The 17,083-nt window shown below is 42.5% G+C and overlaps 1 protein-coding gene and 1 non-coding gene across 2 annotated transcripts in view; one reads left to right on the top strand and one right to left on the bottom strand.

Annotated features, from left to right (window-relative positions):
• Rhobtb3 (Rho related BTB domain containing 3) overlaps positions 1 to 17,083 on the bottom strand; it is a 52,829-nt gene that overhangs the window by 13,493 nt on the left and 22,253 nt on the right. The window contains 5 exon segments of the mRNA XM_028894023.2: positions 1,032 to 1,085; positions 1,088 to 1,204; positions 4,766 to 4,886; positions 8,132 to 8,244; positions 15,687 to 16,052. Of these exon segments, the coding sequence (XP_028749856.1) occupies positions 1,032 to 1,085; positions 1,088 to 1,204; positions 4,766 to 4,886; positions 8,132 to 8,244; positions 15,687 to 16,052 (771 nt within the window).
• Positions 10,557 to 10,692, top strand: LOC114709995. The gene has a single exon (XR_003737004.1). It is a non-coding gene; the product is annotated as a small nucleolar RNA SNORA71 (small nucleolar RNA).

Genomic DNA, 17,083 nt, shown 5'->3' with positions numbered 1-17,083 from the left:
AACAGTCAATGCTTTCATTTTCACCAAGCAAAAATAACAAGCCAGTCTTTATTAATACTGGCAGTAACAGCTGCAAAACACAGCTAACTGGGAGACAGACAATTTGACTGTAGAAGTAATTTTCTCTTTTGGAAACTCTATCTTTTCATGGAGGACTCATGACTTATTCAAAATTTATTTAAACAACAAACATAGGAAAACTGTCTATTCTAAAAATTAAAGCAGTGAGTCTAAAGGGAGGCATGGTCTGAAAGGTATGTCTTATTTTTCTTCTGTGGGTTGCTGGCTGCCTTTCGTGACCAAGGCCTCATCTGCCAGGTCACGAGCTGTGTTTGAGGAGGGCGCCATCTGGTGGCAGAATGGGATAAAACACTCCGAGTGCTTCCGTGCCTTGTTGAAAGGACTGTTGTCTACAAAAATCTTGCAAGATCTGTTCTAACATGTATCTGCTACACATCATTAATTATTATTAACATTATTCACGTGTGCTGGTCAAAGATAGCCTTTGGTTAGTGAATTTAGAATTAGATCCTATAGTCCACCAGGATCCTAAACATTCCAGGGAAAGTTTTCAGAGACGCCAATTTTAGGGGAGCCTGACTTTGAAAGTCAGTAGCTGCCTTTAAAACCCCACATCCTCAGATCTGGATGACCACAGCAGTCTCACAATATCAAATGTCCTCAAAAACACTTTCAACCAGATGTGAGGACCATGAAAGCTACTGTCCAACCCTTTCCTCGTTGAAGAGGTAGTGCTCCCAAACTCTGCAATTAGAGCAGCCACTAGGTACCCCAAGTACCTCGATTCTCGAATGTCTAGGGCAATCAACAACCTGTGTTACTGTGAGCCCCTAATCCCTGCTCTTCCATTTGAACTAATCGGACATGCGATGCTCTCCCTACATCACCTCCAAACTGCTTAGCAAACGCCATGATATCAGCTGACAGACCTTAAACAGAACAGATTAGTTAGAAAGCAAACTATTGAAATGAGTGTCAGGAGAGAATCATGCGACATGCACACTGCGTACCTGGGCAACAAGAGTCTGTGTATAAGTATTCTAAAAATGACAAGAACGTCTCTTGGAAACACCATAAACCGGAATCAGGACACTCTTGGCTTCCATGTAATTGCCGTTAAACATGGCTGCCATCACTTCACAGCGTGCCACCAAGATGGCCCTGTGGGCTGGCACAGTCGTTCCTGAAAGGTGAGAAAGGTAAACAAAATCAAGATAATGCTGTAGAGTTGCCAGTGTGTTCTACCTGGAGTGCCACCGACCGGGACAAGCCAGGCTGTGGTGCAGAGCCACACCGGGAGACAATGGGCACTGCTCCGGAGGCTTCTTGCAGCAGCTGAGAAACAGAAGAGTTCAAGACTTGCCTTGGAACCCAAAAATTTACAAACCAGACAAACATCTGTTAGTTTAGCTTTCCTAAAGACCAAAGGACTGAAATAGAAATTTTGCTATGTGTTTTTATAACAAAGCAATCGTCCCTCCTGGTTAGCTTGAAATACAGCAACCTGTGCCTCCCAGGAAACAATCCCATTGCCCTTTGTGGCCAAACTCAAAACTGTCTTGGTCAGGCTTCCCCACCCCAGAAATGGAAACAGCAGAAGCAAACAACAAGTGGTCTAAACCTCACGGGGAGGAGCTCAGTCTAGACCTTAGGAACATTTGCAAGGTGATGACAAGGTCACACCATCTTTGTTGCACACAAGCGACGCCTTCTCTGAGACAGGCTTTGAACTGTGATGCCCTTGAGCTCACACCAGACACTGAAACGCACCAAAATGACTCTCTAGGGAGACTGCTGAGTTCTTCAAACTGCACAAAGTTGTACCGCACAAAGACAGCACCAGATGGGGTCGCAGGTGGCATGGAACTCGTAGGGTGCTGAAACAGTTGCTATAATTTCTACCACGTAAGGAGACCATGAACCCACACAACAGCCTTCATTTCCACAGATTGCCACTGACCACCCACCACCATGGTGACTGAAATGGAAGATGCCGAGATGAGGAGGGCAGAGTGGGAGTTCTAGTTATGGAAGATCCCAGGACTATCGGGAACCACAAAGCTGCCCCCTTCCAGAAAGAAATGCCATGAGCCAAACCTCTATTTTCTGCCCAATAATTTACTTATATGTTGCCCAATTTCATAACATTTATCGCAATTATTTATTCTTCTCTAAAATATTCATGATTTGTTAGGTTCTTCAACCTCTCTAAAATCCAAGCAAAATACTTCCTGTCCTAGGAAGAAAACAGGTCCATTTAAACTCAGAGATGTTTCCTGAAGCCAATATTTCCTCAAGCTCATGGATCAACCACTGATACCCCCAGTGAAGCCCATGGGTTGGCGCTGCGATTTACCGAGGCACACCCCAACCAAGAGCAAGGAATCAGCTTGAGAGCATCCTACTTTGACCAGCAAGCACCATCTGTCCACCGTGTCTCTTTGCCACCCCCTCCCAGCCAGTGTAACAGTGCATCTACCCAGAGGGTCAGCTCATAAAGGCATGTGATATTTTTTGTGTTGTTTTGTTGTGTGTTTTGTGTTGTGTGCGCGCACAGGTAAACATGCCTCATATGGAAGCCAGAGGTGGACATCGGGATGTCTTCTTCAATCTCTTTTCCACCTTTTTTTTTTTTTTTTTTTTTTTGAAGCAGGCTCTCTCACTGACCTGGAACTCTGTTTGGCTAGAATACCTGAGAGGCAAGACCCCAGAATCCGCCTGTCTTTGCTCTGGTGAGCTGTGATTACAGGCACGGGACAGCTGTGGCACAGAAAGGTATGTCCAGCTGATGTTTAGATCCATCTGAAGGTTAGAATTTAGTGCAGGAAGCCAGCATACTTTCAGTTAAGGGAACATGATCTCACAACCTTTTAAATAACTGTTTTGGTGTCATGAAAATTATGCCTTGAAAATGTAACACAATATCCAACTAAGCTACCTGTTTTCTGTTGTAATTGTTTCGTTTTATTCAGTGTGTGATATGTGTGGGGGTGCCTGAAGAGGACAGAAGACAGCTTCAGATTCTCTGAAAGCAGAGTTACAAGCAGTCATCATAGGTACTGGGGACCAAACCAGGGTCCTCTTGAAGAACAGTAGTGCTATTGTTGCTGGCCATCTCTCCAGCTCCTAGTTACCTGTTTTGAGCAGTATATTTACACAAACACTAAATGAATCTAACACAGCATTTACATAATAACTGGCAATTGACTGCTGGTAAAGAATTGTCTAAGGGTACAGAGGAATTTTTTGTCAGAAGATAAATGTGTTCTTTGGAAATGCCAGGCCTATCTTGTCCTGTATATTTCATGTTATGATTTCAGAACACTTTTCTAAGAGAAAGAATGAGACTGAAACAATTACAGAGCCAATTTCTCCTCACTTTATACAGGTCATCAATGGTCTTTTTGACCAGTGTTAAAATAAAATGTGTTTGTTGCACCTTTTTATTATTTCAGATTTCAACAATGACGTTTAGGAATGATGCTTGGTTTCATTCAGAGAAAGAAAACAGACACCTCAAGAGAGATTTAACATGTGAGGACATATGCCTTCAGTTGGACTGTGAAGCTCCTTAGCTACCTACCCTGGTGTTTCTCTGGTGAACAAACACCCATGCACCTCCCACAAATGCATTATCAACAGTAGTCCCCTAGAGTTAATCCTGTGATCACTACTGGTTGGCCCTTTAAGGAAACTTTTCCCACCTACAATGAGTATCAGGAAGTTGGCTTTGGACAGACACTTTGGATTTTTCAATTTGACAATTAATATGAGTGTGCCATTACCAGGGTCTGATTAGTCAGCTGGAGGAGGTCTTCTAACCCAATGAGAGGGCTATAGGTAGTCTATGGCTGTTTGGTGGCTCCCCTTACCATGATGTTTTAAATGTATCTCAAGGCCACTCTTACTGTCCCACACTTTCAGGCCCCAGGCTCAAAATGCATATGGTGCTGCCAATAGAGTCTTGGGAAAAAATTCACCAGTTTTCTTGACACATGACTAAAATTAAAAATAAGGAGAATCTTTCTGGGTAAAGCAAAATGCTATGCTACCTGCCACATATTTCTACCCCAAATTAGAATTGTATCTCCTTCTTTACAATGGCCCATCTAAAGTTCTACTTAATTTATTTGCAAACAACTCCTTTTATCCTTGCATAATTTAAAGTACCTGATGATTCATCTTTAAGATTATGCATTTAACCTATTAATGTGACAGAATTAAGCAGGCAAGTAATCAGTAATAGGCTTCTAAGACTGCTCATCTTTATTAAAAATAGGCAGCATTACTTTCCACAGAGATGAGAAGTGGCCTTCAGTTGCTCTGGAATTCTCACAGTGCTTCTAGAGACACATCCAGCCATAACTGTGGGTGCCTGGTGTAGGTCAATTGTTTTAAAAACTGAATTAACCAAGCAAGAGATAATGTGTTTTTAAGACAGCTGGCTTCAGGTGAATTAAAAACAGAATCTTTAAAAAATATACAAATGAAAATGCAAAATGACACATAAAAAATCATCCCATCCCCTACGGATCCTGGAAAGTAGATGAAGTATATCTTTAAGGAAATATAAATTCCTTTTTAGTTTATAAAATGATTTTCTTAAAATCCAGCTGGTATTACTTTATGTCCTGCAACAGGGATCACTAATTCTTCATCCCAGGCATTTACAGCTGAACTAGAATGTGAGGGAAGCAAGTAAGAAATGAAGCCATACAAGGAATCTGAATGAGCGGAGCCATACCTTGTATTTCGAAGACAACATCGGCAAGCATCGGTTTATTAAGGAAAAACTTGAGTGACGTATTATAGAACCACAGAGGCTTTCTGGCTTGGTAGGTCTTGCAATTCCTCAGGCAATTGATCTGTGAGGAGAAAACGCAAGCGCAGGGGAAGATGTTCAGTCTACTTTGACAGCACAGCCACTACCGCCTCATGCTGGCACCTATGACGATACCTCTGAAGGAAACTTTTCCTCGAGCTCTCCATCTGCTGGCTGTCAGTGAGCAGCAGCGGGTGGCTGGGCACACAGTACAGGAACTGGCTCAGTGGTGGCCAGGGAGACTCGGGATCCTGAATCCCTGGCAGCCACTGATGCAACAGGAAGTTTATCCATGTTTCCTTATAACCTGAGGCTTTTTACAGCCTAGCAGGTCATCTTTCCTCCTAAAGAATGAACATTCAAAAAAATATCACAGCGGTGAATTTCCATTTGAATACAGTTTTCTAATGCTAGTTATCTGTTGTTGCTGTGTGTGTGTGAACAGCAGAGACTACAGAAGCTGCAGAAAGCCCTCGGGTCCTGGATCTACAGCTCCAGATGCTCTGCCCACATCAACCTGGCCTGTCACAGCACATCTGCCTAGCCCAGCTGCCAGGCTCTTCTCACAGTGCCTTTGTCCATCTCAGCTTCGGCACCTTGTTCATTTGCTGAAGCTGATCCAGACATCCCCTGGTCCCACTTCTAGAAGCCCAACGCCACTCCCTTTCCTTGCCTCCATCCTTTTCTTTTGTATTTCTCTAATTTTTCTTTACAATGAAATAAAAGAAGTCTTAACAGCATTTTCAAGTAGAGTTGCCCAAAGTAAGCTGCAATCATAAATTTTATGGCCACAATCCCTCATTTGGAATGGTCTAGACAGGTTTCTTGATGTAGTTCTGGCGGTCCTGGAACTAGAACTAGCTTTGCAGACCAGGCTGGTCTCAAACTCACAGAGCTCTACCTGCCTCTGCATCCCATAGTGCTGGGATTAAAGGCATGTGCCATTATCACTCAGCTTTTTGCTCATTCTTGATGGCTCCATCAGTTCCTTGGCCATATTTCCAATCTCATCCTCATGAGAACTCCCATGCTTGGCCAGCTAGAGAAGTCAGGAACCTTTATCCTTAAGAAGTCCCACATGCAGCTCTGGCAATAAGAATTAAGTGATATCTAATTGTCTACCTGTGCTAATCTACCTTGAAGGAAAGTTTCCAATCCTTTGTGATGGAGAAATATGATACAAATTTTCTTCACAAGGAAAAAGAAAACCCACTCCATGAAATCCAGAAGTATAAGAGACGAAGATCCTGGTCCTCCATTGGGAGATCTCAGTGCTGCGCCATAGCGCCCACTGCAGGAACAGGTATTTAGTATGCAAGTTACTGGCACTCGTAAAGAGTGACAGCCAAAACCCATCCCAGAGTTAGAGAGCTAGCAGGCACTTCAAGTATCTTGTTTTAGGCCCAGTTTAAAAGAAAAGCCTGAATTGCTCAAAGCGGCAGCAATAATTAACAGCAGACTCAGAACTGAAATCCACACTCCCAAGTGCCAACGCAGTATTATATTCCCATGACACACTAGAGAAACAGAAATCATGGAATGGTGGAAGAGCCCGCCCACCTGTGCAGGGGATTAGGTCAGTGTCATGGAATCACACAGTCCAGTCTTCCCATCATCTGAATCGATGTTACCCTTGGTACCGCAAAGGAATGAGTGCCAAATCAGACCCAAGGAAAAGATGGGTTCAGAATATCAGCAAGACTCTGCATATCCCACATAGATAAAGGTTATAAACCTGCACATTGTGAATCTTATAGAGATGTAAACCATGTATGAAGTATGTGTGTGTGAAGAGAGATGGAGAGAGAGACATTTTCCCCTGGTTCATAAATTAACTCATGAGACAATCTTAATAAACAGAATGCAGGCATTTGTGCATCCTGAAAAGGATTACTCAGTTGAGTTAGGTTGAAAGAGAGCTATTAACTGTCCAGTTCCTGTAAGGCTGGACATCCTGGGGATACCTGCCACATTGAGTTACAAAATATAACAAAAAATAACAAAATATTAAAAATATATATAAAAAATACAAAAAACAACAAAATATCTCAGCCCTTAATTCTGTGTTTCTCTGTTAAATTTTTTCCTCAACTAAAGAAAACTAAGAATCTTCATGAAAAGCTAGTACAAGCAGGTGTGGTTGTATATATGCAATCCTAGCGCCAGGAAACTAAGGTAGAAAGCCACAAGTCTGAAGCTAGTCTGTGCTACACAGAGAGTTTGAAGTCAGTCAGGGCTAAAAAGAGTTTGAAGTTAGTCTGGACTCTATACTGAGTCATTGTCTCAAAACAAAACCCCAAAAAACAGAAAGTGGGGGCTGAGAAGTGGCTCACTGGGTCAAGACCCTTGCTGTCTGAGAACCCACCTAGTGGAGGAAGAATCTACTCCTACAAACTGTCCTCTCCACTCCACATGTTCTCTTTGGCACATACAACCGTGTACATGTGTGTAAACACACACTAAATGAATGTAAGAATGAGAAGAAATGAAAAACTAATTCAGTTTACATCTTTCAACTATTAACTTGAAAATGTTATTAATGTAAGCCATAGAATTAAGTCATCTGTTAAAAATACTAGAGGAATTTTTCCTTATATTCAAAGAAAATCTATATTTTGCTAAGCATTGCACTCAGCTTACCTTTTTATCTACTATATCCAGTTTGCTTATCAGAGAATCTGAAATAAGAACGAACTGGCTAAATTGTGCAACACTGTTGTCTTAAAGTGTTACAAATCTACTTTTCAGACCTTTACAGACTCTGTGTAATCTAAATCACTGGGTTTTATGGTCATACGACATCAGTATTTTTATAACCTTGAACCCAGCTTGTAATTTCGAATATGTACTCAAGAGACTCCTCAACTGTCCATTTGGTTAAATGTATTGCTCAGAACTCTTTAAAAAGTCCACACAGGAACAGCCTACTCCGCAAGGTTACTTGAGTTAAAACTCTGCAGTGTGAGAACAGGCTCCCCCTGGAGGCCCCGCTGCAGCTGTGGCAGCCTCTCCTTCCCAGTACGGGATGTGTGTTCCCAGGGCTCCAGTGGGCTGTTCTGAAGGCAGAATTCACAAAGGAACATTTCAAAGACGTGACTCACACATACTTTAATCCTTACATAAATTAAAATCTTAGTAAGAAATACATATGTTTCTGTTTAAAATATTTAAATAGAAACATATACACAGAGAAAACATTTATATTTATGAATTATTTAACTTTGCTAATTACTCAATGATATAGTCATCAAAGTATACCCGTTATAATTCAGAGTCAAAGTAATTTACCTTTCCTGGTGTTTTTAAAATGCATTTCACTTTCTCGATTACACTGGAAACATCCCCTGAATCATCCAGCTTCCTCCTGACGTCTTCTTCCAGCTCTTCCCACTGAAAAGCACCTATGAGGAATCACAAATGTCCTGTGTGAGTAGGAGCTATGAAAAGCTGAGTCTCCTTCTAGATTATGAATGCTTCTTTAGTATTTTAATTTTTGTGGAGCAAACATATCTCTTTATGATTGAAGTGTGTGTTTGACACACAAGTCAGTTTGGCTTCCTCTAACCCAGTGGTTCTCAACTTGTGGGTCATGACCCCTTTGGGATCAATGGACCCCTTTTACAGGGGTTGCCTAAGACCACTAGAAACACAAATATTTACATATTTATGTAATTATCATATTTATGATTTATAACAGTAGTAAAATTACAGTTACAAAGTAGCAATGAAAATAAAATTTCATGGTTGGGGGTCACCACGACATGACGAGCTGTACTAAAGGAATTGGGAAGGTTAAGAACCACTGCTCTGACCAGGCTTCCTCCCTGACAGCTGCCATTTCTACAGCAGGTGTTCAGCTAGCAGCACTGGCCAGGATGAGTTTCTGTGAAAAGTGATCTGCTCCCAGGAAGGTCAGTATGGCCTTTCCCGGCCTCCACTGGTCTGGAGACCACCCTGCAGATGTGTGTTCAGAAGGCCGTGTGCACTCTCAGGTTCGGGTGGGATGCCTGCCCTGTGACTCTCCAAAACCAACCCGAGAAAGGCAGTGAGGTTGTTTTCTGATACAGTACGCATCCAGCCACTGCAGGAACAGGCCTTTTCCTGAGCTGTGTCTCCATCCTGGCCAACTTCAAAGCTACTCTTCGTGGACTCCTACCACGTTCCTCTAATTCTATTTTATGCTGAGCAAAAGATGATCTTTACCCAAAATGCTCTTCTCACATGGTCTAAGTACTCTCCTACCTAACCTCCCTGCTCCCTGATGACCTTTCTTTCTTGGGATCCATCCTATTATTCAAACTAAATTTTCAGAAGTATGATTTCTGCTCATGATGTCCCAAGCAGTCTTCGTCACGGTTCTATTGCTGTGACGATCAGGCAAGACTTACAAAAGGAGGCGTGACCTTAGGGCGTTGCCTGTAGCGTCAGAGCGTTGGGAACACGGTGCTGGAGAAGTAGCTGACAGCTGCATCCTGATCTGCAGTCAGGCAGGCAAAGAAAGAGAGCCTGGGGCTGGTGTGGACTTCTGAACCCTCAAATCCCACCCCCAGTGACATTTCCTCAACAAGGCCACACCTCTTAATCCTTCTAATCCTTTCAAATGGTTCCACTCCCTGGTGACTAAGCATTCAAATGTATGAGCCTATGGGGGCCATTCTAATTCACACCATCACACAAGGGATTACCTTCATCCATTTGTGACTTACAGGAGGTCAAACTCCTAAAAACACAATTAAAGCAGTATGCCATGGAGAGGCACAGGACGGAGGCCCACATTCCAGCTCTATCTCCGCTGTTAACGACTGCTGTGGAAGTCATTCAAGGAAGTCATTCCAGCTCTCTGGAGGGGTGAACAGGACCTTTTGCTGTCTGCTCCTAAGCTCCCTGTCCTGGTGGATCCCTGCCTGTGTCCATCTCTCTGCAGATGCCCTCGTGATTGAGACTGAGGACTGAGCAGGGCATACAGTTCACACTTTAAGCCAATGAGATGAGGCCAATGGGAACCAAACCTGACCAGAAGGGCCTGAAACCCAGAAGCTCAGGGCTCTTGGCACTTGCCTTTTAATTTTTTTCTAAAAGAGTGGTTTGTTTTTATGTGTATGAATATTTGAGTGCATGTATGTAAGTGTACCACATGTATGCAGTGTTTGAAGAGGGTGTCAGATCCCCTGGAACTATACTTAGTCAGACGTTAGCCCCCATGTGGATCCTGGAATGGAACCTAGGTTCTCTGCAAATGTTTTAACCACCGAGCCAGGCACTTCCTTTTTGCTATAACACTCAGCATTCCTGAGCATTCTCACTTCTTCCTCTTACCTTCCACTCCAGCTTCAGCAGCATTTGCCATTTCCATCCTATTAACACTCACAGCATGGCCAAGTCTGAGCTAATGACATGGTATCACAGACCGTGGGATTGGGAATTCTAAACACAGTAGCCTTGCTCACACAGGTGCTGGCCTGAGTCCAGCTCACCACTGCCTCCTTGTATCCGTGACACTCTTCTCTTCCGACATCCCTGTTAGGTGACTTTCCTTTTCACACTCTAGAAGAACGAGTCTCTGAGAACTGTCTCCCTTCTCTCCCTTTTCATATTAGTGATTTTTAACTGGGCACACATATTCTTTTCACAATCAGACAAATTCTTTGGATCATCTTTCCAGAAAACCTCGCGTTCACACATAGACAAAAGGTCTGTATAAAAATGTCAGGATTCCTGCATTAAAAAGTGATTTTGTAATGCCTATGCCATGGTCATTGTTACTATAGGGAGAGGATGCCAAAAGCCTTTCCCTGTGTTTGGAAGGTCCATTCCTTCCTGTCCTTGCTAAATCCTGGTGCTTTTGAACACATCTTCCTTCTCACAGCCTCTTAGTCTCCTGGCTGCTGACACCAGGCTCACTGAGTATCCTCTGCTGGTACTGGGCAATGTCCTCTGGGGCTCTTAGACAGGGATGTTTGTGGACACTACAGGGCCAGAGACTGGACAGCAAGACCCCACACAAAGTACAGCTGCAGACGCTGCCTACTCAGAGCATCATGGAACAGCTTTTCCTCTGCTTAGTAATTGGCTCAGGCATGGGTGATCTGGTGTACCAGTTCTTGACACCAACACCTCAGAGGACTATAGGCTAGCTGCATGTCCACCTGCTAATGGTCTGGAATGATTACAGTGACAAGAAATTTTCCATTGAATTTGTAGCTAACTTTTCTGCCACCTTTCTAATCTCTAAGCAATAAGCCTCATACATTTAAAAAAAAAATGCCAGGAGTGGGAACCAAGGGAGCTCAGGTTGATTCTCTATCCTAGCTGTGCATTATACTGATCTGAAGAAAGATAGTTTGTAAAATACATCAGAGGAAACCTCATCCTAATTAAATTAGATTTTCTGGAGCTAGGGTTCCAGACACTGATACATTTTAAAACCTCCCAGGGCCTCTAATATACTCTGAGTGCTGCTGTTGACCATGTTCTCACTTTAAAAATCCCAGACATTATCAACACCCAGTTAGCAGCACACAGCCTAGAGTAGGAATATTTTTGTTTGTCTACACTCATCCACACTGAAGGAGAACACAGTTACATTATCGGTACTAACCTTTAATATTGTTGAGTAAAACTTACATCCAGTTAATACAAGTAAAGTTATATTAACCAAAGAACAGCAACATAATCCATTCATAGGACTATATGCAAGGGAGCAGGCATCAAATAATCTAAATAAACAGGCAAACTGAGGGGCCACCTGGCTGTTGGCAAACAGACTCACCAAGAGCCGGTAACCAGAGGGAGAGCAGGACAGATTCCTAATGGCACACTAACGAGCAGGCTGTTCCCAGACCTAGAAATACTAATCGCATTATCTTTGACACCCTAACTGCCAATAAAATAGTAATCCTTAGGCTATGGCTTCTTTTCTGTGGTGAAATGTTTGACATGAGATCCACCCCTGAGCAATGTTTCCATTACATGGCACTGTCAACAATAGGCACAGTGTCCTGTGGCAAGAACTTAGCAGCTACTCATCTTGCTCCGTTCCCTGGGGTTGCTGGGATAATGTCTCAGGCCCCTCAGTCATTTACTTAGTCTGTTGAAGATCACAGTGCATTCAGGTATCCTATGCTGTTTTCTGTTTTACAGAAAAGAGCACGTTGCAGAATAATTCCAAGCATTGGAGAGAATACCATGCAAACTGAACCCGAAGGCTCGTCCACATGATGATCGACTCTGCATTTTAGTAAGTGATGTGGAATTTTGGGTCATGACAGGTCCAGCTCAAAGTTACATTCTTGAGTCCCTCACAAATATTTCAACTTCTAACCATCCGAGATGACGTGACTCAGGATTTACAAGCCTTAAACTACCAAGTATTTTAAGAATGTTACAAGTGTATGATGTTTCAGGATAACTCCCTGAACACAGAAACTGCAGATCTCATCTGCTGTTAGCCCTCATCCTAAGGCATCGCTTGTTAAATGCTAACACTTCATATGATGCTCCTCTTATGCAAAGGAAGGTTAACACACACCTGGGCTGTCTCTAATTATTCAAAACTTTTTAAGAGGAAAACAAACTGAAGGCTTATATATGAGTATAAAACGCTAACCGGACTATGCAATAGGTGTCTTCTAAACACCAAACCAAAACATTCACATAACCCAAGTCCCAGAGGCAAAAGACAAGCCTGGCATTATCTAAAAAGTACCTTTTGTAGTCTGGTTGACTGTTTTTTTAAGGGGCAGAAGATAGGTTTATTGTAGCTTTTCAGCCCCTGTTTGCTCAGGACAAATATTCCTGAGCAAGCTGTGCCATGCAGTTCTATCTTTGCCTGAGCAGCTCCATGGACATAGACAAGCTACGGCTGCTGTCCTCCACGGTTCCCTGATACACCCTGTGACCCGTGGACTGTGACAAAATCACTGCACAATGGGCCTGGAAACCGTGTTCTACTCAGAGGTTTGAAAATGTTCCAAGGAAACATTTTAACTCCTTATTGAAGACTCTATGAAAAACGTAGACAAGAGTTCTTGTTTTATATGGTAAAAAAATAATATTTTTAAGGCCCTAATCTATCAGCAAATGAGATTCTAGTGGAGAAAACAAACACCACTGATATTCAGGTTATTTTGTTTGGACAATGGGGTCTGTGTGTGTTTGTTTGTTTGTTTTCTTATAGCAAATATGCATTATAAAAACTGTGCAGTGATGGCTTTAATATCTTTTAAGACAGAACTTACGCTTTCTTTTGCTCAATTCAGATCTATCATTTGTACATAACTAAAGAATGATTAATAAGAACCTGCAAGGCCAGTTATTCTTCTGTCTCAACCACATCAGGTACCTTCTACCCTAGGCCAAGGTCAACCCTACCCCATCTCCTGCCTGCCTGAGACACAGGAGACCAGAGCAGAGGTGCAGAAGTGCAGAAGTGCAGATGTGCAGAAGTGCAGATGTGCAGAAGTACAGATTGCAGAAATGCAGAAGTGCAGATGTGCAGAAGTACAGAAGTGCAGATGTGCAGAAGTGCGATACAGAAATGCAGAAGTGCAGATGTGCAGAAGTACAGATGCAGACAGAGTGCAGAGTACAGATGCAGATGTGCAGAAGTGCAGATGTGCAGAAGGGCAGATGTGCAGAAGTGCAGATAGCAGAAATGCAGAAGTGCAGATGTGCAGAAGTGCAGATGTGCAGAAGTACAGATGTGCAGAAGTACAGAAGCTCTGAGCTGGCTGAGGAGCTCTCTTTCCCTACATATTCCATAGCCTCCGTTATGCCTGGCACCCCATTTCCTTGCTCCCTAAATTTCTACTCATCTGCTAAGATCCACTCTCCCTTTTTGGGTAGGTATATGACAGGACACAAAGAACTGAGCTCCGATCTGATAGCTCTGGATGAGACAGCCTTGAAGCTTAGCTCCGTTTTACTTTGTGCCCTAAGGTGACGATGGGTTCCCCAGCCCAGTCTCTCAACTGAAATCCAAGTCCTCTTTCACTGGTTGTGGCTGAAACCCAGCTGCCTCAGGAGCACCAAACAGACTCAGAGTCTGCTGGAAATATAGCTCACATTGTACCCCACCCCAGTCACACCATCAGAATCTGCACACTCCAGATGATGAAAGGTCACAATGTCAGCTCCCTGATGGAGCTTCCTCACTGAATTCTTGTCTTGCTCAGTCTACTTCAAGCTCCACCCCACCCTACCACACGCAAGCCTGAACGGCAGAAATGGTTCCCACAGGCCCTGCTGGCCTCATCACCTCCTGTGTGTTCCAAGTCCAAGGAAAGTACCCATGGTCCCCAGAAAACAACACATAAGGATTACATGTTCACCAGAGCATCTGTGCAGGTGAATAAAACCTCTTCCTAATGGTATCTGGGAGGACTCAGAGTGCTGTCACAGGTGACTGTCAGGGAATGGGTGAAGGTACATGGGGAGGCTTTTGTCTTCTCTTCCCTTTTCATCCATGGCCTGCATTTCTTCCCATCTCTACTGAATTGACTTTACAATGTAAAAAACAACCCTCCCTAGGAGAAAGCCAGTTCAGTCTCTGGTATTGAACCTGCTTTACAGCTACCATATTAAAGAAGGCATAAATGCCTTCCAGGAGTAAATGGATTTAATCGGAAGGCTACTGAATAATTCATAGAATTTCAACAGTAAACTCATTGGAAAGTTAAACTCCTCTGTCCCTTTTCCTTAGACATGTTATTACAACCATTTTTCTTACCATGCAAACATTTTAGTTTTTTAGAGTTAGTATTAAATTCTGAGCTGTAAGATCCTAAGTTTAAACATTAAAATTTGTAGAACTAAAAGAAGTCATTAGAACTAATAGAACTAAAAGAAGTCATTAATTTGATGCTACTTGATGACTCTGGCTACTTGAAGCCTGATCTACAGGGCCACTGAAATGTATGGTAAGCCTCGAAAGCTAAAGCAGTGTGCCCTATGGGTACTTACTCATGAATTTTCCAAGTCACTATTCACCAAGCCACCAACCACATTATTCTCACATTTCCAACAAAAATCAACTACAGCTGTTCTTTTAAAAAACATAATTAAAATTTAACTATTATGTGATATAACCATAACTCAAATAAAAAAACCTTGTTTGTTAGGGCTGAGTTATTTTCCAGTGTATACTATACCAGTTTTAGTTCATTAATCCACTGATGATATTTGGATCACATTCACCATTTTAACCACGGTGTATGATGCTTTGATGAGCATGGTTGGACTACTCCTCTTTGACACCTTGCTTTTATGACCTCAAGTGTACACCCGGAAATGAACTGCTACACTATGTGGTAATTCTGTTTTTAATTTTCTAACAACTGCTTTACTCTTCCCAAAGCACTAAACAATGACATAAATGACAACCTGGATGAACCCACAGACATCACGCTCTATGGAATCTCAACTCTGCTATGTGCGTCATCTGAGGCACACAGAGCAGTGAAAATCACAGTGGTGGAAAGTGGAGAAGTTACTATTTAATGGGAATAGACTTTCAATTTTCAAAGTAAAGAATTACAGAGATAAATGGAAATGATAATTGCACTCTATAAATGCATCTAGTATCATTGGATTATACACTTAAAAATGGCTAAAATACCAAATTGTATGCTATGTGATTTTGCCATTTTTTTTTCCTTAAGGCAAATAAGTTTGTCAGGAAGACAAAAAACTTCAACTAATTTCTACATATAAAGTAAACACTACATTTCATATGTAAGCGTCACCTTAGATGGCAGGGGTAAAATAAATGTAAAATTAACCAGGACTCTCACACTTCTAGGGGGCTTAACAGAGTAGAAGGGCCCAGGAGTGCCTGACAAGGTACCTGAATAAATGAAGCGCAGAATGTCCGATAAACAGGAGCAGAACTGGGCGTCCTTAACAATGACGCGCAGCGGCGGGTTGCTGGCAGATTCCTGGCTAGCACCTGGAAACACAGCATCTCTGTTTATGGCAAAGAGATCCTGGGTGGTTCGGACAATACTGGAGTCCTGAATGTCGGTAGGGCTCTTCACATTGAAAAGCAGCATGAACACATGGCTGACAGCGCAGAGGACAATCTTGTGGGCCTCCACGACGCCGGTCACTTCTGGGTGGTAAAACACCACATCTACACACTGGCAGCAGAGCAGCAGGTTGTTCAAGTCGGAGTGGTAGTGTGATGCTTCAGCTTTCAAGACAGGCATCTTTTCTGTTTCCAAGGGAAAATTAAAATAATAACCATTTTTTTTATGTCTATAGGCCCAATAACTAAAAAAAAAAGTATTTTTAAAAAATAAGATGGAATCCTACAAAGTACCAATACGTGCCCATTTTTAAATCTATAAATCACTGATTTTGTACAGCATAACCTAAAAGTATATGAACTAGTTCATCGGGAATTAGCGAAGCACATTTTACAGAATACACATGAATACGATATTTCTATTTTGTAGTGAAAGTGAAAACCTAATGATATGAGCAATAAAATAACATTTCTCATTATTTGTGCATCTCAAAACAAAACACAGGACTAAGTATGGGGTTGAGAGTCACCATTCTTCTACTTGATTAAAAAAATCTCCTCTCCTGTCTGCAGTCCTGGATGGGGAGTGGAGGTCAACCCCTTCATGTCAGTGAATTTCCATGTCTTCATAAATTGCAATGACTCCAACTATTCTACTGTCCGAAATCCTAACAATTTTATTTTGATCCTAGTCTTTTTTTTTTCCTTCTAGTAAAATAATCTACTTCACCAAACAGCAAGTAGTTCTTTCCTCTCCACATATCTCAGCTGGGGTGCTGAGTACAATCCATGGGTTCCTACAGAGAACATACTCTTAGATTCACCATGACTAGTTTGAAGAGAGAGCTTTCCATCAGCCCAGAATATCCTCAAGTCATGTCCTCGCCACAGAACCTAACTGTAAGATGTCTGGCCTCTCACCTGCTGGCAAACCTGAGCAGAGGAACATGAGGGAAAGGTAGCCAAAGAATGGCACGCCATGATCCAAGCAAGTGAAGTTAGTTCCTTCAGCAACAGAAACCCTTATTCTAAACAGAGTTCGGAAGCTGGGTCTGTGACACTGAGAAGCATCTTCCAGGGCCAGCTCCCTGCACTGCACCAAGGCCATCCTTCCTCCTATGGTTGGGGTACCTTCACAGAACCTCCAATGCTAACAGTCTGAAAGCCATGTGCTCTCAGAGCCCAGTACTAATTCTTAGAATCAGTCAGCCCCAGAG

Source organism: Peromyscus leucopus, chromosome 15 (genome assembly GCF_004664715.2).
Source record: "Peromyscus leucopus breed LL Stock chromosome 15, UCI_PerLeu_2.1, whole genome shotgun sequence".
Lineage (NCBI taxonomy): Eukaryota > Metazoa > Chordata > Mammalia > Rodentia > Cricetidae > Peromyscus > Peromyscus leucopus.
This window is presented reverse-complemented; position numbering and strand designations above follow the sequence as displayed.